This window comes from Dasypus novemcinctus, chromosome 5, assembly GCF_030445035.2.
Source record: "Dasypus novemcinctus isolate mDasNov1 chromosome 5, mDasNov1.1.hap2, whole genome shotgun sequence".
Taxonomy (NCBI): Eukaryota; Metazoa; Chordata; class Mammalia; order Cingulata; family Dasypodidae; genus Dasypus; species Dasypus novemcinctus.
In genome coordinates, this window is record NC_080677.1 from 58,370,128 (window position 1) to 58,392,163 (window position 22,036).

At 34.9% G+C, this 22,036-nt stretch overlaps 1 protein-coding gene across 1 annotated transcript; it reads left to right on the forward strand.

The window, feature by feature from the left end:
- The first annotated feature begins 1,826 nt into the window (after positions 1 to 1,826).
- On the forward strand, positions 1,827 to 17,570 carry BET1 (Bet1 golgi vesicular membrane trafficking protein). Its single transcript, XM_004465676.4, has 4 exons — positions 1,827 to 2,029; positions 6,360 to 6,484; positions 8,860 to 8,916; positions 10,296 to 17,570. The coding sequence occupies exons 1-4, from the start codon at positions 2,011 to 2,013 to the stop codon at positions 10,449 to 10,451; spliced, it is 357 nt and encodes a 118-aa protein (XP_004465733.1). The 5' UTR covers positions 1,827 to 2,010; the 3' UTR covers positions 10,452 to 17,570.
- The last annotated feature ends 4,466 nt before the right edge of the window (positions 17,571 to 22,036 follow it).

Here is a 22,036-nt window from a genome sequence, read left to right on the forward strand (position 1 = left end):
TCAAGCCATGAAAAGATATGGAGGAACCTTAAATGCATATTGTAAGTTAAAGAAGCCATTCTGTAAAAGGATACATACTCTCTATTTCCAACGGTATGACATTCTGGAAAAGGCAAAACTTCAGAGATAGTTAAAAGATCAGTGGTTGCCAGCAGTTCAGTGGAAGTGGAAGAGGGATGAATAGGTGGAGGGAGCACAGGCATTTTTAGGGCCGTGCAACTATTCTGTATGATACTGTAAAGGTGGATACGTGGCATTATGCATTTGTCAAAACCCACAGAACTGTATAACAAAGAGGGTTCAACCTAAATTGAAACTGGTAATGGTAGCAATAAACAATTATTTGGGTTTTTGGATCACAAATTCAATATGAACTGGCTTGGACTGTCTGAAGTCATATTCTTGATATACTTTACTTTTTTCCTTTTTACTATATTTTATTCTCATGTGTCCATACCATGAATTTTCAGAACGAAAAGTAGTTCAAAAGCTAAGTTTTATATACTTTAAATGGTCTATTGGCCAATATGACATTGGATTTTTAAAAAAATAACAGTAACTTTTACAGTTTATGAGTAAAACTTCCTTAAGTAAGATGATTTTTATGACATGTTTTGATTATATAGCATGTATAAATTTTTAAGCAAATGAAAGGACCGGCACAGATTGTAAATCAAAAAAAAAAGAAGTCTTGCCATCATATCTCATCTTGACCTTTGGTGTTTATTTGCAATAATAATTGTCTCTGATATAATTCACGTAATTCCACTTCTCTTAATTCCATTGCTTTTAGAGAATGGTAGTTTATTTCTTTTCCATGAAAACTGTCTTCTCTCAAAATAGTATTGGATTAAATTTATTTCCCAGGTTAATAAGTGTTATTAAAATTGCTCTGGTGGATATTTTACAAAAACAGCTTTATGGCAGAGACTTATCTGCTGCCATTATAGTCAATGTTCATATTGGTAAATCGACAATAAGGAAACACTAAATGGTCAGAGATTACATTCTCAAAAAACGTTTAGTACGGAGCATCCACTGTCATATAGCAGCAACAAAACAGTGGACACTCAGTGGGTTCTGAGCATCTACTGTGTAGCAGATTTTTCAAAACCCAGAATTAACTTCATTTAATTCTCACGACAGTCCTGTATGAGTAAATTAATTCTCAGGCTAACTCCTTGATTCCAGCTTTCCCCGCCCCCACACACTATTAACCCCCTAAAACGGCACATTGCCACGTTTATGCCACAACTCAAACAGCCTTTGTGTTGAGGTTTAAGTGGAAGGGAGTTTAGGGATCCTTGGATCCCTTTCCTACGATTCTTTCTACAAGTGCAACAAATTCACTGAAAGGGAACTAACTCTTCTGAGTGTCTCAGAAGAGACCCCATTCTTTTCCTTGACTGCTTTAATTCGAGCAGGGGTCCTATTCCGAGGGCTCGGCTGTCTCTACTGGGTGACCGGCGCAATTCGGTTACTTTCTCCCTTCCCTCCTGTGGGTCTCAGATTGCTTATTTATAAGATGAGAAACTTGGACAAAGTTTGCTCACCCCCTGAACTGAACCTAGAGGTGCAAAGGATTAAGAGGCGGAAGCAGGAAAGATAAATCAATCATCCTCCCGAGGTCCAGCAGGTCCAGTTTAAACTTGGAAGACAAGTTGAAAGCAAAGTCAAAGGTGCAAAGAGCGCAGATAGACACCTGGAATCCGAGCCCCAAACGCGCTCACTCCTACTCCGGAAGCCCGCCGGGCTCCTGGAACCAGGTTCCCACCGCGCTCCGCGGCAAACTACATTTCCCAGAAAGCCATTCGAATCCTCCGGCGGGGCATCAGTAAGCGCCTGAGTGACGCCATCACTCAGCGCCGTGTTTGGACTCTGCTGATGCCGTGGCACTTTAGGGGAAGAAGTTGGAGTTCCGGCGGACCCTGGGATTGAAGCCGTGGTCCGGGTATCCCTGGCCACTTCCTACCCATCCCCCGCCTGCCTTTTCCCTCTTCCTCTGGCAGGATGAGGCGTGCAGGCCTGGGTAAGAAGAGGGCTGAGGTTCGACGTTCTGGGGGCCCTAGAACCGGCCATGCTAAGTGCGGGGGCTGGGGTCGGGAGGAAATGGGACTGGCATCTGGGCCAGAAAGAGGAATGGATGAGGTGGGGGTGAGGGGTGGGAAGGCTTTGGAGGAAGTGCCAAGTAGAAACACAACATTTGTCCCAGTTTATAGCGCTTTCCTTAAGTTGGATTTAGACCCAGTTTGGATGATAAGTTAGAATAGTGAAATAGTGGAGTAAGATAAAAGTACGGGCATCAGCTCAGTAGTCTAGCTTGAAAATGGAACTTTGAGTTTCTCAAAGCCCGGTTCCGTTTACTGCTTCCATACTAGCCCTGGATCTTAAGTTTCTTCGGAAGTGAAGTCAGAAAAGTGTTTTGTATGAGAAGGACACCAATAATGATCATGTTAGCCTGGTAATCATGAGTTACAAAGGTAAAATATACGTGTCATTCCTGTTAAAGGTCCTGGTATGTACCATAGGGGTCAAAGGTGATTTTATCCAGGACATATTTTATCTGAACCTTGTCTCACTGTTAAGGTAGTAGAATGTGGTAAAGCGTGGTGACTTAAAATTTGTTCTTGTCCTAAGGGAAGCAGGCTCATCAAACAACAGGAATAAGTTAAGCGTGGGTTATTTTGCACTGCTATTAGAACAGCATTTTCTGGTTTTAAAGATCTATATTAAGCTAGCAAAATAAGAAATAAGAAAAGAAAAACACCCCACAAAATCAACGTACCTGAGATAAGGTATGAAGTATTTGAAAGTTTTTTCTCGGGCATTATATATAAAATGGAAAAAGGAAGACAAAAGTCTTCTAAAAGAGTGTCAAGTATTTAAGGTGAATAAAAGTTTTCAGTAACTATAGACTGATCCATAGATTATTAAATTGTAACATGAAAAACGTTTTTTAAAATGTAGTTTTTATGAATATTTGGATCATAGAAAGAAATTGGCCAGGAAAATTGAAGAGAAAAGAAGAACTAATTATGAGCAAGTTTAATTTCATATCCCTAAATGTTTTTCATTTTCATTTTGACAACAAATATTTGTTTTATATTTGAGTAGGCCTTAAGGTATACAATTGTTTGTGACCTTGCTTGTGCTCTTCCAATCTTAGCTGGAGAGAAGGAATAGGTACAAAAATATACTATAGTACAAAGTGATAGTGATTTGGCCAAATACTAAGTTTTACACTAATGAGAAATCTCAGGGACTTCAGAGAACATCATGTTGTACTTTGTGAAGACTTAACTTGAAATAGACCTTGAGTAATGGAAAGTACAAGAGATAAGTTCCAAATGGGAGATTACCAAAATAAATAAATAAATGCAAGTGTAGGATTATCATTGTGAATGATATGTTTAAGGGATTATGATTAAGCTAGTTTGTTTGAAGTAGGGGATTGGAACCACGTTGTAGAGATCTTTGAGTGCCAGGCCTTGGAGTTGGCACCAAGAATTTCATCAGTAGGCTCTTTGACCCTTTTGAATGTTTTTGTGCAGCAGTGTGCCATGTTAAATTGTGGCAAAGGGACTACAGAAGTGGTTCTTCATCCTAACTGTACATTAGAATCGTCAGGGGTGGTTTTAGAAGTGTTGCTACCTGGGACCCAGCCCTAACCAATTAAATTAGAATCTTAGCAATGGACCATGTTGTTTGGCTGTTAATGCTGTCCTGCTGGTTTTCTGACTCAGCCAGTGTTAAGAATCGCTGAACTATAGAGGAAAGGTGGTTACTTAGGTAACCGTTGTTATAATTTACTTTTCTGTCAGTTGAGGAGAGCTTTTTTTCCCCTTTTTAATGTACTATATTTATCTGTCTAGAATTTTAATTGGGATTAGTGAGATAAATAGCAAATCTGATGCTATGTGCAAAAGCTGCCATACTTCACATTAATCTCTGAATGATTTAAGTAAGTTATTGCCAGAAACTACTAAAAGAGGTAGCATTTGGCCAAACTGACAAAGACTGAGGATGATCTTTGGCATTCACTGGTTTTCCTGCATTTTTCATAGCAGTAATTGATGCCAAAAGAAGTGGCTAAGTTTGTTACAGCAACTCGTAAGATTTTATTTGATTTTTTTCTTTTTAATGGAAGTAGATGATACATGAGGGTAGATCAACTCTTTAATAAGAAAAATGTGCATTGAAAGATTTTGAGTTCTAAATAGAAGAATTTCTGCTTTGAATAAATAGAGTAGTATGGAAGACCTCTAAAATTAGAATTAAGATAGGCAAAATGAGCAAAGCAAAGGGAATAAAGCAAATAGCTATTAGTTTAGAAATGAATTTCTTGATGTTGTCTAATGATTTATTCATCCAGCCAGTAATTATTTATTAGGCAAATGCAATATACTCAGATCCTTAGTCATATAAAACAAGTAGAAAACATTGTCCTTTAAGGAGCTTTAGCCTTATTAAGGTAGAGTTTCACAGAGTATCATTGATTAATAGAGTGAGAATATATATTATGATTTTAATTATTGAGTGAGAAAAAAATATTTCTTAGCACTGGAGTTCTAAACTTCAGTAGTAGCATGTCTGGAGGCTTTCATGGCTAGTGTGTCAGCAGTAGATAGAAAATATGGGTAATGCAACTCTCTTCTGTTTGGAACATACTTGTTCAACATTTTTTTTGTGGTTTTGAAGTGATTGAGGCTGTATAGGTGTCTGCTGCATATAAAATGTTCATTAGGCACTGGATGGAGAGGGTGGTACAGAGGAAGTGTAAGACACTGTTTCTGCTCTCAGAAGCATGCTGTCTTATTCTTGAGAAGGCTGTGTACATCAAAAGTTGAGAAACAGTGACTTCAGATTTTGTTCATTCATTCAGCAAGTAGTTATTGAGTGTGCCTTGCAAAGTGTGTGTGTGGGGATGTACAGGGAGGAATGAAACAGATCTAGTTTCTGTCTTCCTAGTTCATTTTAGGATGTGCTAAGTGGTTATATTTAGTAAATACTCTAAGAATTGAGGAGATCAAGGTGTAGTCAGTTTTGCTTCCTAGAGAAAGTTAAATTTGTGCTGTGCCTTGAAAGGCACGTCTGGACCATCATTTAGCTACCAGTGCTTAACTGCTACCGCCTGTCCTTGCAGTTCTTACTCTACTGCCATTCCACTTGCTGTTTGAGCTCACAGAGTCCTGGATCCTCTATCATTCCTTCTGCCCTATGTTCTCAGGCTACTATCAAATCTACGTCAATCCCTGTCAGTCTAGTTCCCGTAGTCTGTATCTTCAACCACTCTTTTTGCAAATGTTCTCAACATCTGTTCTGTGGTCCCCACACTGTACAACTCCAACTTTACATCACTTCAACCATCCATCTTCTCATCTGCTAGTGCAAGCCAGTGAGCACCTCTGCAGAAATCTCACACATCCAAGAACACTGAAGCCACTAAATATATTGCATCAGCCAGGTAACCCCCTATGTAGCCCTACTCCCCTTCCTCCATCATTCTCCTTTTTGTTTATTCCAAACCATCACCATTCTTTAGCAGTTGGCCCATTCTCTTACTTCACTGAAAAAATTGATGGTACCAGTTGTAAGAAACATATTTTTGTGGTTAAATAACACCCTCAACTGCTTTCCGTTTTTTCATCCCCTGACAAATTTATCTATGTACTCACAAGATGCATTCCACCTATTATTTGATTGCCTGATGAGTATAAAGTACTATATTAGGGAGAGAAGGAACTTATCCCCCAGAAGACAAGTTCCTTAAGCGTAGCACTTAGGACAGTGATCTGACACATAGTAGGCACTCAGATATTTGTTGAAGAATGAGCAAATCCTTCCTTCTCAGCTATCAGTCTCCAGTTTCAACTTGTTTTCTGCTCCCTTTGGCTTTTCCCCACTCTGCTGTCCTTAAGAGAGAGTGTAGGTAGAGGACCCTCCCTTTGCCATGAGTTCCCCTTTTACTACATTATCCTCTTTTGCCCTTTCTTTTCACAGCCAAACTTCTTAAAGGAGTAGTTAATATTACTACTTCTAGATCTTTTATTAGAATATATGCTTCTACTGAGCTGGGAATATGCCCTGCGTATCCTTATATGTCAGTGCCTATTTTAGTATCTTGTCATCAATCAGTAGGCATCAATAAATAAATATTCCTTGCTTAAGAGAGGGTAATGGGAAAATTGTTCTTCTATCTATTTGGCTATTAATTTCTAAAATTCACCTGAAATGTGAATATTATAGATATCTGTGGTCTGCAACGCCCTCCAGGGGTCTTTTGTGGTTCTTTCCTAACTCAGGGCTTCAAACATGGCTTCTCTTTTTGCTAAGATTACACTTACGACTGCTCCTTGCAGGTGAAGGAGTACCTCCTGGCCACTATGGCAACTACGGCTATGCTAACAGTGGATATAATGCCTGTGAAGAAGAAAATGAGAGGCTCACTGAAAGTCTGAGAAACAAAGTAACTGCTATAAAATCTGTAAGTATATAATATATTGCCATCTTACTAGGGAATTTGGTTACCTATATACTGTGGTCAGGGAGTCAAAGTACACTCAAAATTTAAAACATGATTTGAATAGAAGGTTGAAAAATGTGGCCAATCACAATATATGGGACATCCAGTCTAATTTTCTTTTAAATGAGGTTTAAATTATTTTTTGGTAAACTTCAAACTTTCTAATGGATAAATAAAAATAATTTATGTTGTCTGCAGTTAACATCTAAAACAGAATGATCTTTTACCCCACATAGTTCTTCTATTTTCTTCCTCTAGTTTCCTAAGCACCAGACATCAGTCTTTCATGTTTTTACCTTTGTGTCTCATACCAGTCATCACATCTTAATGATTCTTTCTTTCCAATTTTGAGCTCTATTGCTGTTTTTCTATTTCTACTATTATCCTTGGTTTTCTTAGGTAAACCATTGGGAGAGCCTCTAACTTTGCTAGCTAGTTTTTTGTGTATTCTGATGTGAGCTACATACTGTCACCACAATAATCTTTTAGAGTATCATTTAAATTGTATCACTGCATGTCTAGAAGTGTTCAGTATCCTCCCATGATCTAGCTTGACCTGACAGGTTCTAGACAGGTTGGCCTCAGCTTTTTAGACCTTAATCGTATGCATTTCTGGAATATGCTTCTATGGTGTGTACTTTCTGTAGACAAATGGGAATACTCCCTGTGACCTATGCATGACAGTTACTTTTCCACCCTCATGTCTTTGATCACTCTGTCCCTTTGCCTGAGGTATCGTCTCCTTCCTTATAGTGGCTAAAATCTTGTCCCTCCTGCAAGACAACTATACCCTCTTCTAAGCCTCTTCTCATTGTACTTCCTCCCTTCTCCAAGCCTTCCCTGATCACCATATCCAAAGTAACTATATTTCTTATGAACATGAGACCATTTGTACCATTTCTATAGCACTTGTTGGATAGTGACTTGCATTAGAAATACTTGTAAAGGAAATTTGTCAGAATGTAGGGTTTTCTATTGTATGTAGTTTTATATTCCACACATTTATCATAATTTCTTATCAGTATTAATTTAATTACTATAGATTGAATAAAAAATTACAAAAAGATTTTAACAGTTGATGTGGCTAATTATGCATTACATTAAGCATGCCATAGACTTACATGGCATTCAGTGGAAGCCCATGGTATCCACACTTAATTGGCATTTCATTATAGTCTTTGGAAAGTTGAATTGTATTCAGACTAGAGACTATTACATTCTGAAACAGAGTATTGTTTCCAAAGTCATGGTAATTCATAAGGAGGTGATATATGAGCTAAGCAATATTGTATAATTTTAATACTTTAGAAAATGTTACATTTGGAAAGACTTAAGAATTAAAAGCTTTATTCATTTTTTTAAAAACTACAACATTGATAACTTTAGGCTCCTTTTCAGAAGATATCTACTTCCTGGAATTTTCTTTTATTTCATTAATGAGAGGACTATGGAAAGTAGTTGGATAATTTGTGCTATCTAGCTTTATAGTTGCTTTGTTATCTACGTATGATTAAATCGGGCAAAAAATCTCAACGTTCTGGTCTATAGAATACTATTATGGTTTTGTGTCAGTACTATCTGTTGTACTGACACAAAATTAAGTTTAAAATAGCCTTTGATGACAACTTTGCAGTGGTTTGCCAAGATTTTCAGTAGTTGATTATATTTATTCACATGTCTCAGAAGTGAAGCCTCTGATGAATATCAAGTATTAGCTAGGTTTTGTTTTGAAAAGTACCCACAGTCTACTATAGTATTGTTTCTTTTAGGCTCAGTCTTCTTTCTGCATAATTTCAACAGGTAGATAACAATAACTTATAAATTTTTTTTCAATTTGTCATATTTTAAAGAAAAAATACCACCTTTAGACTATAAAGAAACAATCTCTAGTATCTTCACATTTCATTAGGAAAATATTAAATATTGTTTGGATTCGAGTTGATCATAAGAGCACTTTGTATATCTTTAAGATGTGAGAAACAGATAAATGGTTTTGCATAAATAAAATAAGTAAAGAGAGAAGAGCATGCAAGGATAAGAGAACCAGAAGGAAGGATATACCAGTATTAAAAGAATGGGTTGAATATTAAGATGAAATGAGAAGAGCAAGCAGAGAGAAAATGTCCATAGCTCGGAAAGAGTAGATATTCTAAACTATTTGCCTTTAAATTCAATGGGGAAAATATCAGAGAGAAAAATATATTTTATATTTTATATTTCTAGAAAACAGATTCACTTGAGAAGATATATATGCTTAGAATGGCATTGTTTTTACTTTATAACATTGAAAAACTCTTCTATGACTAATAATCTATATGATTTTTTTTCCTTTATAGCTATCTATTGAAATAGGCCATGAAGTTAAAAATCAAAACAAATTACTAGCTGAAATGGTAAGTATGTTAAGATAACCAAGAAATTTAGTCTAATATTCTCAAATGTGGTTCATTAATCGGGACTAATATCATTTTAACTTTTTGAAATAGATTTGGAATACATAGCTGATCATTAAAAGCTTTGTTGATATCACTTAAAATTGATTTTTGATAGAATTATTCCGAATTGTTTCTCAAAATAAACCAATAAATTGAGAATTTTCAACTCTGTCTTATTGGGTTCAAATATTTTAGACTACCCTAATTAGAATTGGGGGAAAATGATATTGAAAGCATGCCTAGAAATCATACTTCCTAGATTCCCATCTATTTGTATAAAATTGATTTGGGATAATGACAAGGTATATTGCCATATTTTAAAATTTTTTGTCTTGCCCAAAACATATAAGTGGGAGATGAAGAGGGAAGCCAGTGCATCATCAATCCTATATTTAGAAACACTGTTATTATTTAGACACAGGGCAAATGTCTATTTTGTGTGTTCTTAGAGCTTTCAATGGATAAAATGCTATTAATAATTTATTAACCAAGTAATCAAAAGCTCTTTATATCCAGCCAACCAAACACCTTTCACTTAATGTAAACCCATTTGTTTTGCTGAATCTCCTAATGATTACTTCTTTACAAAGCCATCATAGATTTGAACATAATAACATCCCTGAGCCTAGGGGATGTCTGAACAAACTCAGCAACATTAACCTTTCCTAGTTAGAGCCTCCTTCCATTCTTTAATGTTTATTTTGGGGGTCAGACTTCTCTGGACCTCCCCTTGTTTCTCCACGTGCTTTTAAAATTGCACCTTTCAAAAATGAATGTGGCATTGAAAGCCAAGTGCTTGCTACGGTTGTGCAATAGAATCACCTAAATTATTGTCACTATACTCACACCTGGGTTTTACTCTAGAACTACTGATTTAAAATTTCAGAGGGTGGGATCTAGGCCAATTGTATCTTAAGAAAAAGCATCCTAAGTGGTTCTGATTCATAACCCTGATGAAGAACCATAGGTATAAAGTATGTGAGCAACACAGAACCTGAGTTATACAAAGACTACTATCCTGCCTTTGTTTTTTGTTTTGTTTTGTTTTTTAAATCCCTGTAATTGGAATAAGACGTAAATGGTTCAGGTTTTTAAAGTACTCTGTGGAAACTGAAAGAAATGTTTGTTGAATAATGAAAGAGCTTTTTATTCATTGCTATATATTGCATTAAGTAATCACCCTGATTACTCAGGGTTATAAACAGGGTCCTGAATTGATTAAATACAAAAATTGTTATTTACAAAGTACTTTCATAACAAAATATTCAATTACTTGAAAGTGTATATGTAGAATATTAGAATCTAATTATATATTTTATTTCTCTTTCCCCTTATAGGATTCACAATTTGATTCTACAACTGGATTTCTGGGTAAAACTATGGAGAAACTGAAGATTTTATCCAAAGGGAGCCAAACAAAGCTGCTGTGCTACATGATGCTGTTTTCATTCTTTGTCTTTTTTGTCATTTATTGGATTATTAAACTGAGGTGATACAAGTAAGTGTGAGTTTGGAATTTATTCCAACTTAATGACTTGGAGTACCACTTGGGTAAAAATCAGCATCAAAACATTCCTGATTTTCAAATACTATGGCATTTTCCATTGAAGATTACTGAAGTTTACTTATTTTATAAATCACATTAGATAATACAGTGCTTTTTGTATACTGTTTCTTAATGAATCATTTTTAGCTCCTGTTTTCAGGGGTATTGAGATGGCTTGAAGTCAGTCTGGCCCTAAGAATATTGTTCTATTTTATGTTTAACCATAAAATTAAATAGCCATATAAGATTCTGATGTTAACTTAAATGTAGGTTTGTGTTCCATGTAAAGAAATTAAGAGGGCCAGTAGTAAAATGCCAGGAGATGCTGAGCTCTTGAAGCGGTGAACATATTTGTGATAGAGTGGTAAATTAATTGTTCTGAATTATCAGCTGTGAACATGTACTGCCCTTTCCTGCTTTATTTGGTTAAAATTGTGGGCTGATTTCTTTGTATCTACAGTCTTCATAATTTTTGATGATAAGGCTCCTCTTCCTGTTCTTCCCAAGGACCTCGTTCTTTTAAAGTTTGTCATTTTGGCATGTTTCTAGTAGGGCCCAAAACAAATGTGTACCGTATAATTATTTGATATTAACTTTATAAATTCCATTAACTCGGCTTATCGTAATTTTATGACTTTAGCTTCTTTAGGTAGGTCATTTGGTTATCCCTTGTGACAGAATAATGTGAAGCTAAGTAATTGCTAAGCTCTGAATGGAAATAAAGTGTTCCAGAACTGCCTCTGCTTTATGTGCTCAAAGTAGGTATTGAAATATTCAGGCATAGAACTTGGAGTTAAGAATATTATTACTTTCACTCAGTGTATTTTTTTTTAGAAAGCAAAACAAAAGTGGACTGTTGGGTAAAAGAAATATTAAAATAGTGTTAAATACTTTGTTCTTTATTGGGGAATTTACCCATTTAAAGCCTCCAGAATTAAATTGTTTAATGAAATATATTAATAGGCTCTTGTTTCTTTTGTTCAAGTCTATTTTATTTTCTTGATGTAGAATCTGAGAAGTGGTCCTGAAACCTCAGTTTCTGAAGAATATCAGAAAATGATATCAATCTATTTGTAGTTTCAGAATTTGCTTCAAACAAATGAGACAAATCTTGACCAGTTTCAAAACTCTTTAATTCTTCATATTTTTAGTTATGAATCTATCATCTTTGATTTTATTCTGAGTGTTTTCAGTCCTTTTTGTTCATCCCTAATTACCCTTCAGTTCAGGTATTCGCTTTTCAGGCTGCATTTCTCATCATTGGGCCTCCACTTGACATATGAATATAATACCATAACCAAGAGGGGTTAAGTTACATAAGCAAGTAGCACATAAAAGGCAAGCCTATGGTGTAATGGGAGGCACGCTGTTTTGAGTTAAATGGCCTGAGTTTTAAATCTTAATTTTTTCACTTTTTTAGTTCTTTTGGGCCTCTGTTTTCTTCATTAATCCCCCTATTTCATAGGATTGTTGTGAGAAGTAGATGAGAAACTATATTGGAAAGTGTTGCATAATCATTACTCAACAAATGTTAATGCTGCTTTCATTGACAGCAGTTAAAAAGTCAGAAAGGGGAGTTATTCTGAGGGCAAGACAAGTTAGTTTCAGGCGTTTTAAGCGATGATGTGACATCCAAGTGGAAATTCCTGTCAGGCGATTTGAGATTGGCTCATTCATCCAAAAAATTTTAACTGCCTACTCTGTGCCAATTATGTAACCCCAGAGCTCAGTGTCAGTGATTGAAGAACATAAAGCCAAAGAAAATGATTTGACGACAGAAGAGAATCAAAGATAGCAGATGAGATCAAAGCCATAGAAAACCAGTAACAGAGTAAGAGGGATGGATATCTCAGTATTAAGGTTTGTCTTTGTAAAGTATTAACACTTTATATAGATATTCTTATTATCAAGAAGGAGGGGATTTCAGGAAAAGGGGGGTTTAGATAGATAACGTAAAACTGATTCTAATCACTAAATTTCCCAACATTCCATATTTTACAAATTTTTTTAAGAACTAATTAAACTGGGGGTTCCTAACCGGCATTTCAAATCACTCCTGCTTATTAGTGTCTTTGCTGAGATGTCTGGTAAGCAGGAAATCCCACTGGAAGCATTGTCATGTCCCACCAGGGATCTTTCTGTCAGCACCTTCTTCTATCTGTTTGGGGATCCCTAGGGAAAAGCTCTCCCAGAAATAAATTTCTGGTGAAAACATCAAACATAGAAAAATTCTAATCTTTCGTAATCCTTTACAAGCCCATTGCTAATTCTGAAAAGGACTTTATTGCTATAGGTTTCTGGGTGTCGATTACAATAATTGAACAGATAAAAGATTTACATTACAATGTTAAACAGTATAAGACTTGCATTTGTTTGGAGGACAGGGGAGATGTGGCAGCACTATATATCCTGTATTTTAGATAACAAAGCACATTCAGAAAACAATTTATAAAAATCCCAGACATCTAGAAATTTTTCTCTGAAACATCTAGTCACTTGATTTCACTAAGTGTAGGTCCTTGGAAGTGTGCCTATACAGTTGTAACAGCATGACTTATCTGCACTGACCACTGTGGACACCAAGCATAGTGACATGCAATAAGGAAAGGGAGATTTATATGTTATTGATAGGATTTAAATTAGCATGCTTGGACACTGTGAGAGGAAAATGGAAGCTAGGTCTAGAAAAATATGCAACTTTTTTTTTAATATATTCAAAAAATAATTTTAAAGACATTTAGATTACAAAAATGTTACGTAAAAGATATAGGAGATTCCCATATGCCCTGCCCCCCCACCTCTCCCACATTTTCCCATGTCAACAACATCCTTTGTTAGTGTGGTACAGTTGTTACAATTGACAAACACATATTGGAGCATTGCCACTAAGCATGGATTATAGTTTACATTGTAGTTTATACTTTCTCACACATTTTTGTAAGTTATGACAAGGTATATAATGTCCTGTATCTATCATTGCAGTGTCATTCAGGACAATTCCCAAACCCAAAAATGCCCCCAAATTATACCTATTTTTCCTCCTCCCTCCCCTCAGAACCGCTAGTAGCCAATTCCTCCACATAAATAATAGTTCTTCCTTTGCTAGGATCACAGTAAGTCTGCAGTGGAATACCAGTAAGTCTACTCTCATTCATCATTAATTCCACAATCTTGAGGATTCAGGGTTGGTGATGCTCACTTCACCTCTAATTGAGAGGGGGCTTAGATCCCATGGGGCAGATGGATGGGACTATCTTGTTTGCAGTTGCTGACTCTGTTCCTTGAGATGGTCGTTGTTCATCATCATCTCCTTGTTAGTTGTCTTGGGTGAGTCCAATGAACTGAAGAGTTGGTGTTGCAACTTAGTTGAGATTCAGAGCCCAACTGGTACATGGACAGGCCAAAGATTTAAGTCTCTTGGACATAACGCTATCAGCTCTAATACTACAGAAGCACCATGTGTAGGGAAATCACGACCGATTCTAACTCTGTCACACCAGGAAGTGTAAATTCCAACGTAGAGCCCACTGGCAAGGTGCCAAACTCCTAAGCTGTCTGCCCTCCCTGTAAGTGTCTGGATGTCTCCAGAGCCCTCAGGAGTCCCTCTATTAGAGGCAATATTTACATTGGCAGTCAATGAGATCCTTCTGAGACATGCATAAGTGTAACCTCTGGAATGACCTCCCTACTCACTTTGAAGTCTCTTAGCCATATTAACTCATTTGTCTTTACCCTTTCCCCTTTTGGTTAAGTTTTTTTTTCCAGTTGCACAAATATGCAACATAAGCATCAGAATTCTGTACAAAGAAGAGCCCTAACACTTGTACCCAAAAAAGCTTCTGAGTCAGTAAACAAACCTAGTTTTCCTAATTCTGCTAGCCTCTTAACTTTCAAATTATATACACTGAATTTACTTCTTGTCTCAGTTTCCTGGCTGCTAAAATAAATACCATATAATGGGTTGGTTTAAACAACAGGAATGTATTGGCTTACAGGTTTGAGGCTAAAAATTTAAAATCGAGGCATTGGCAAGGAGATGCTTTCTCTGTACAGCCTTCTGGCTTTCTGGGCTGGCTGCCAGCAATCTTTGGGACTCCTTGGCTTTTCTGTTACATGGCAATGCCCATGGCATTGTTCTTTCCTTTCTATTCTGGGATCCTTTGCCTTCCAGTTTATGGCTGCTCCCTTTGGCTTCTCCACCCGTGTCCACCTTCTATTGTTTATTAGGACCTAGCTATGTTTGATGAAGGTCCACTTTGATTTATTTTGAGCACATCTTAATTAATAACATCTTCAAAGGTCCTGTTTACAAATGATTTCACATTCACAGGACCAGCAGTTGAGACCTGAACATGCCTTTTGTGGGTACAGGACTCAATCCCTAATACTTCATAGAGAAGGTTGAACAAATGCTTGATAATTTGGGTTCATTCAGTCAGTAATAACTTCTCCCAGGCAAGAATGATGAATACACTTAAACTAAGTATTTACTGGGAAGCAGAATAGCATTGTGGCTAAGACTGAAACCTTCAAGATTTATGCCAATGCATAAATCTTGGCCCCACTGCTCATTTTATGAGACCAGTCCATCTCAGTTATGTTATTTCTAAAACAGGAATAAAAAGCATGTAGTGATAATAGTAAAAACCTCATAGACTTATTGTGAGACTAAATGTGATATTACTCATAAAGAACTTAAAATAGGTTCCTGATATACAATGGTAATTGTTGCCTTTGTTGTCCCCATCACCATCACCATCACCTATTGTGGCCATTGCAACCATCTTTTCCTTTTTTCTTAAATATTTGCAGTTGATGTGGAAGGGAAGGAGAGAATTTTTAAACTCATAACTATTAGCCTTTGGACCACGAGCAGCTTGTTTTCTTACACTGTTTCGTGTGAAAAAATTCAAAGTTGAACTCCTAAATAAACAACACTACAGATATTTTATTGGCCTAAGCCATACATTTTGAGATATGTTAGGATATGGCCTTTATGCTATTGCTAGAGAAAGACAGGTTGTACAACATAGGCAGGTGTAAAGGAAAAATTTTATTTTACTTTTTTTTTTTTTACTTCAAGAATAAAATTCAGAAAAATTGCATTGGTGAAGTGATGCCCACCAAAGTTGTCTGTGTTCTAATTGCTGGAACCTGTGAATAATATGTTTTTGTACATGTCAAAAGAGACTCTGAAGGTATGATTAAGTTAAGGTTCTAAAAACAGGGAGATTATCCTGGGTTATTCAGGTGGGCCCAATATTATCACAAATGTCCTTAAAAGATAAAAGAAGGAAGCAGAAGAGTCAGAGAAAGAGATGTCATAATATTAGCAGAAATCACAGTGTTGCAGTTGTTGGCTTTGAAGATGGAAGGGGGTCATAAGATATGGAATGTGGTCAACCTCAGGTTTGACTAGGAAATAGATTCTCCCATATGGCCTACAGAAAGAACACAGGCCTCCTGACACCTCATTTTAGCTGAGTGAGATCCATTTTGGATATCTAACCTTCAGAACTGTAAGATAATAAATTTGTGTCGTTTTGAGCCACTGATTTTGTAATAATTTGTTAATAGAAGCAATAGGAAACTAATGCAGGTGGTAATACCTAATCAAGTACTTCTATTAACAAAGTATGATTTCTAATAGACCAATAGATCAAGAAGAAATATATGTACCTTTTCATTAAAATAAGCATATGGCTGAATGTAATAGAAAATCAACTCACCTGAGCGATTTATTAAGACTTTCTTAGTGTACCCTGTTGTCTCAGAACTCCCTTGAGAAGAACTCCCTTTAATTTATTTATGGAGATTAGTCTGGTGTCTTCATGATTTCTAATTTCTTCTGTAAGCATCTATAGATTGGGAATGCAAAAGTGAAATGATTATCTTTTTCTATCCCTATATTTGAAAATAAAACAGGTTTTGTTTGTCTATTTAATTGGGAAATGTACAGTAGACACTCTGTTCTTACCGACTACCTCGTAAAACAGGGAGTGGAGAAGTTTTATTTCAGAGGCTAATTCTTCAAGCTGAAAATGTACAACTTGGTTGTTCAGTACAGGCTTGTTAAAGATCATTCATTCCTCTGTATAGTCAATGATGTTCTGAATAGCCATTTCACTGCAGTTAGTACTAAAGAAATGAAATTACAGAACGAATCAACAGTTAAAAAATAAAAGGATATTTATCATGCTTTTAAATACAGCTAAATACTATTCATAGTCTGAATCATTATTTTACTGTTTATGTAATTATTGGTAAATTTAAAATAACTTCTAGCACTAAATTAATAATGAAACTAAATAAAAATGAAACTAAGCACATTAAAAATGACCATTTATTATTCAATCTCAGGTCACTTTCCACAGTTTTTTTTATAGAGGAAGAAAACGGCACCAAAGTTTGCAAGGAGCACAGAGTTAAAAGGGATTTAACAAATGCAAAGACAGTATTAGAAAGGGCATACAGGTTTGTAAAAATGTGTAACAGTTATTTAAAATACAAACATATTGAAGTTGCTAGCACTTCCAAAGGAAATATTTACAAAATAGGATTTGAATTGTAAGAGTGAGAACTACTATAGCAATTATGGGAACCAGAGGGAATGATTTATAATTTCACAGCACAAGTGGTGTGGCATTTCAGTGCTTTTCTTTCATATTTTAAATGCTAATTTTTTACCTAATTATAATCTTATTGTATACATAATTTGTAACTCTAGTATTTCAGATGTCTGTTCTGTGTTGCCTCATGTTTCCTGATCATACTTTTAATGACTTTATTAGCTTAGATGATAGATCATGAACATTCCCTTGCAATTGGGCATTTAATATTTTTCTACTTTTGATTATTTAATCAAGACATTTTCTGGTGCCCAATTTATAGATATGTATAAGGCTCTTAAAGTATATTGCTAATTCTCTTTGCAAGTATTGAACATATTTACAAAATAAAATGTTTGTGTGAAAGTACCAATTTTCTGTATTCTCAGAGCACTTGGAAAATTTTTCTTGTTGATTTATGAGTTCTTTCTAAATAAAAATATTATTTTCCATATTTACTGCAGATGTCTTCCTCAGTCTTTTGTTTGACTTTATGTTTTTAAATTATGCATAGGTTTCTTTGGCTTTGTATTATATATATATATTCAAATGCACCTGTAAGTAGAGAAAACAGTATGATGAGCACCCATGTATCCATCATCCCTAAACCAAGTACCTGACTTTAGTAACTATTATTATCAATCTTATTTTTACACACAGACATTTTTCTTTTTAGTAAATCAAATTTGTCTTTTTATTTGTGTTTTTTTATTGCTTTTATTCTCCATTGTGTACCATCTACTATTAAGCGTATCTAATAAATTTTTCATTTATGCTATCAATTTTTCTTTCATTTCTATCATTTCCATTTGATTTTCAATATAGTTTTCATGATTCTGATGAAGTTTCCCATCTCCTACCACATGTCCATCTTTTCCAGTAAATGTTCAACAGTTTTATCACAGTCTCTGATAATCCAATGTCTAGGTTATCCTTGGGTCTGCTTCTATTGACTAACTCCTCTCTCGATCACAGGTCACATTTTCTTACTTCATCATGTGTCTTGTTAATTTTTAATTGTATACTGGGCAATGTATATAAACAAAAAATATATATAGAAATAATATCTCCAAAACGGCCACACCTCTTCTATCTGACTGGTAAAAATGGGAGCTGGATCAATCTGAGATGTAACTGAGTTGTGTCTTAGCTCTGTTTCAACTTTATTTTAGTTGCATTCAGCCCCGGCTTTAAATATTTTGAACAGTCAGGACTTTTCCTTCAATAGGGCTTCATCTTTGAATACAGATAAGATGATGGCATTTGCTGTGCTTTATTGCTAAACCTAACAGTTTTCTGAACTGTTTGAGTTTTCTCACAACTTCACAGCCTAGCAGCCAGCCTTTTGGGTTGCTGCAAAATTCTCTTTGCTCTCCTATCCCAAATCCAGCTTTCTCGCTTCAGAAGATTCTAACCTGTTAATGTTGCCCTATCCACAGCCTTCTAGAGGGTGGCTCAATTACAGTTTGTAAAAGAGTGCCAGATACCTAATCTGGGTTTCTCTCCGCCAATCTGTCTCTCCTGCCCTGTTTGGTAGCTGAGAGCCCTGGAGTGCTTTAGGATGGATTTTCTCAGATCTTCTGCCCTGCCTGCAGCCTTCAGAATGTATTTGTACTTGGGGAAGGAATTTATCTCTGTTCTTCCCTGCCCTCAGTAATTGGTATACTATGTTTGAGCACTGGGTGAATATCTATGAGTAAGAGTTGGTGACTGGGTGCAAACTTAACGCAGTGGTTGGAGCACTTGAGAATTTTAAAAGTTTGACTGTTTTCTCCTCCCACTCTTCTCCCAGGGATGAAAACATCTGTTGGCCATTTCTGGAAGGAATTACATTATTTTCAGGAATTTAGTTCATTTAGGCTTCTTTGCATCTTCAGCAATTTGATTTTTTTTTTAAGAAAAAAAAAACAACTAATTTTTTTTTGTTTGTTTTTTGCTTATCTAGCTTGTTTGGATTATTAGAGTGAGAGCAATATTCCTTGCAACTTTTTCTTAGTAATGAATAAGTTGACATATAAGCTATTTTATATACTTGAAAGTATATAAGATAAAACTCCTCCATTCAAGGAATTGGAGCATGTGTTATGTGAGGTAACCAGTATTTCAGAAAAGTTATTGGAATGGAATGTATTAGTCTGTCTATAGATAGATTGAATACTTATTTTCTTCTAAAAATTACATTTTAAATATTGTTTTTGTTTAGCATTAATATATATTTATATTTAAATTATTTTTAAATTATTTAAATTCATTTTAAAAAGCAAGTTGAGTTTGTTTTGTTTTCACCAAAAATTTTTTTTCCAAGGAGAAAAAAATACATGTTAAGGTAACTTCTATTCAAGAGATCCATAAGAACTATTAGACTAATATTCCTTCAATAATTAATGGATTGTTTCTTGGGCTGTTACTTAAAAGATAAGCAAATTTCTGGATGGTGTATAACTACTCAGCTCCCTTAAACTCTCTCTTCACTTTGTTTGCATTTAGTTTTCTTGACTAAATAATTCATTTTTACTTTTTAATTTATTTCTGAAATTCCCACACAGCTTTTTAGATCAATAGGGATACAGTAAACATTTTTTTTATTGATTACACACTGCTTCATTTTCAGAATTGCCACAAAATTACCCCTTTGCAGCAGGCTCAGTGGAAGCTGAGCTCTGAGGACAGGGTATATTTATGACTAGCAGAAACCTAGAAGAGCACAAAAAATTCATTTACACTCACAGCCAGAGTCACACAGAGAAAAAGGGAATACCAGGCCCCAAATGGAATGTTCTCCACAGGTAAGTTAAAGCAAATTGTAGTGTTTTATTGTTAAGTGTCATTCACCTGTGTTTCTCAACATAGCTCTTGGACCTTACTAGCAAACTGAACTGAAGCATATAACATATTCATGATTATGAAGATGAAATGATTTCTGCTACAAATGTTGAGAAAAAACATGTTCATTAATATGACAGTTCTATCTACAGAGATCATTTACGTGATGCAAATAATGGAGTTTTCCCTTACCTAGCCTACTTGGTAAAGATATATTGGTGTACTCCTAGTGGCATACACATGTCCACACAGAGACCCTGTCCTTAAGAGGGAGGGGACAGATGATAATCAAATAATACAATAAGATATTTATAGTTGCTACACAGTAGTTATTGTTGCCATTGGAATGTTTATTTTTTACTACATGCCGTTTATATAGTTTACCTTCAAATATATCAGATTCCTTTCAATTTTCATTTATTTCCATTTATGTTTCTCTCTGGTACAGGAGAAAACTTTCTTGTTTGTCTTATATCGTGTTGTGCTTTTTTGTTTTCATTTTTTTTGAGGTTCCAGGGCTGAGGACTGAGCGCCGGACCTCATATATAGGAAACCAGCACTCAACCACTGAGCCACATCAGTTCCCCTGAATTGGTTGTTTCATTTGTCTGCTTGTTGTCTGCTTTAGTTTTCTTTAGGAGTCACCAGGGAGAGAACCATGGACTGCACATGTGGGAAGCAGGCATTCAATCTCTTGAGCCACATCCACTCCCTTCATGTTATTTTTTTTTTTTAACTCTCTTCATTCTGTCAGTGTTTCTAGTTCATTTTACAATCATATTGATTGGAAATAAACGAAACTTTTATTTTCACTCTTCTAATTGTTCTTCATTGTATTTCCATTTCTTGTATTATTCAATTGGTCTGAAGTACAAGGACAGTTTCGAATAATTATAATGATGGAAAAATTTCCTGATTGCAATAGCTTGTAATGTTCTCTTTAAGTTTATGTTGCCTATTATTGAGAATTAACTCTCACAAAATAATACATCTATCAATTACTATTTCATGAATAAATATTCATTTTTATTACAATGCCTTTGTCATTTACTGAGATGAGTACATGATCTTCCACTTTGGGTTAGTAAACAGATGTCAGTCATTAAAGAAAATCATAATAGTAAAATTTTTGGAATAAGTCCTTCTTGGTTGTAGTTAATATTTTCTTTTTCAGAATTGTTGAATTTAATTTAACTACTGCATATGTTATTTAGGAGTTTGGATATTATTATAAATATGTTTAGATGATAATTTTCATTTTTGTTCATTTTTACTTCTTTGCATTGGAGCATTTTACAAAGCATTGAATTTCTATACTTTTAAAAGTTAAAGGAACTCACTTATAAAACCACCTATATTTTGAACCTTTTATAAAAGAAGTGATTTTGTGATAACCTTCACAATTTCTTCTATAGTTTCTAAATACTTTCCTTTTTTTAATTTGTTTATATATTCCTTTTATTATTCACAACATTGTCATTGATATTTGATCTATTTTTTCCTCTTGGCTAGATTTTACTAACATTTGTCTATTTTATACTTCATGTCTTCCTACCTCTACTCATTATTCCCCAAGTCTGAATTTGGATTGAATTACTTACTGCTTTTCTGTTTTCTGATTTATTAACATCTGCTTTTATCTTTGTTTTCTTCTTATTATTTTCTTTAAAAATTTTTTTGCTGTTTATCAGATTGTTGAATGTAGTTTATTTTTTTCAATAAAAAATGCAAATATATTTTTTTAATAAAAGCAAATATATTTGAAACTAAATTTCCCACTGAATTTAGTTTTGACTAGAGGACATTTTTTCCTACAGTATTTTTGCTATCTGTTCACATACATGTAACTGTTTAAGATAAAAGAATAAATTATTGCATAAAAAGATTTTATTTCTTTTTTTACACAAAAGAATGCAATCTTTTAAATTTCTAAATGCTTTATATCTTTCATTTAATTTGTATTTAATTTTATTTTGTTGTACTCACATTTCATTGTACTCAGAGTATGTGGCTGATACTAAAAAAGATATCCTTCTTGACCAAGTGTAAGATCAATTTTTAAACTGTTCCATGGATGCTTGAAAGGAAGGTTTTGTAACTT

What these genes read in the sequence shown, in the direction of transcription:
- BET1 (XM_004465676.4), top strand. An exon ending in AAGTAACTGCTATAAAATCT is followed by an intron (nt 6,485 to 8,859) that starts GTAAGTATATAA and finishes TTTCCTTTATAG; the next exon opens with CTATCTATTGAAATAGGCCA. An exon ending in ACAAATTACTAGCTGAAATG is followed by an intron (nt 8,917 to 10,295) that starts GTAAGTATGTTA and finishes TTCCCCTTATAG; the next exon opens with GATTCACAATTTGATTCTAC.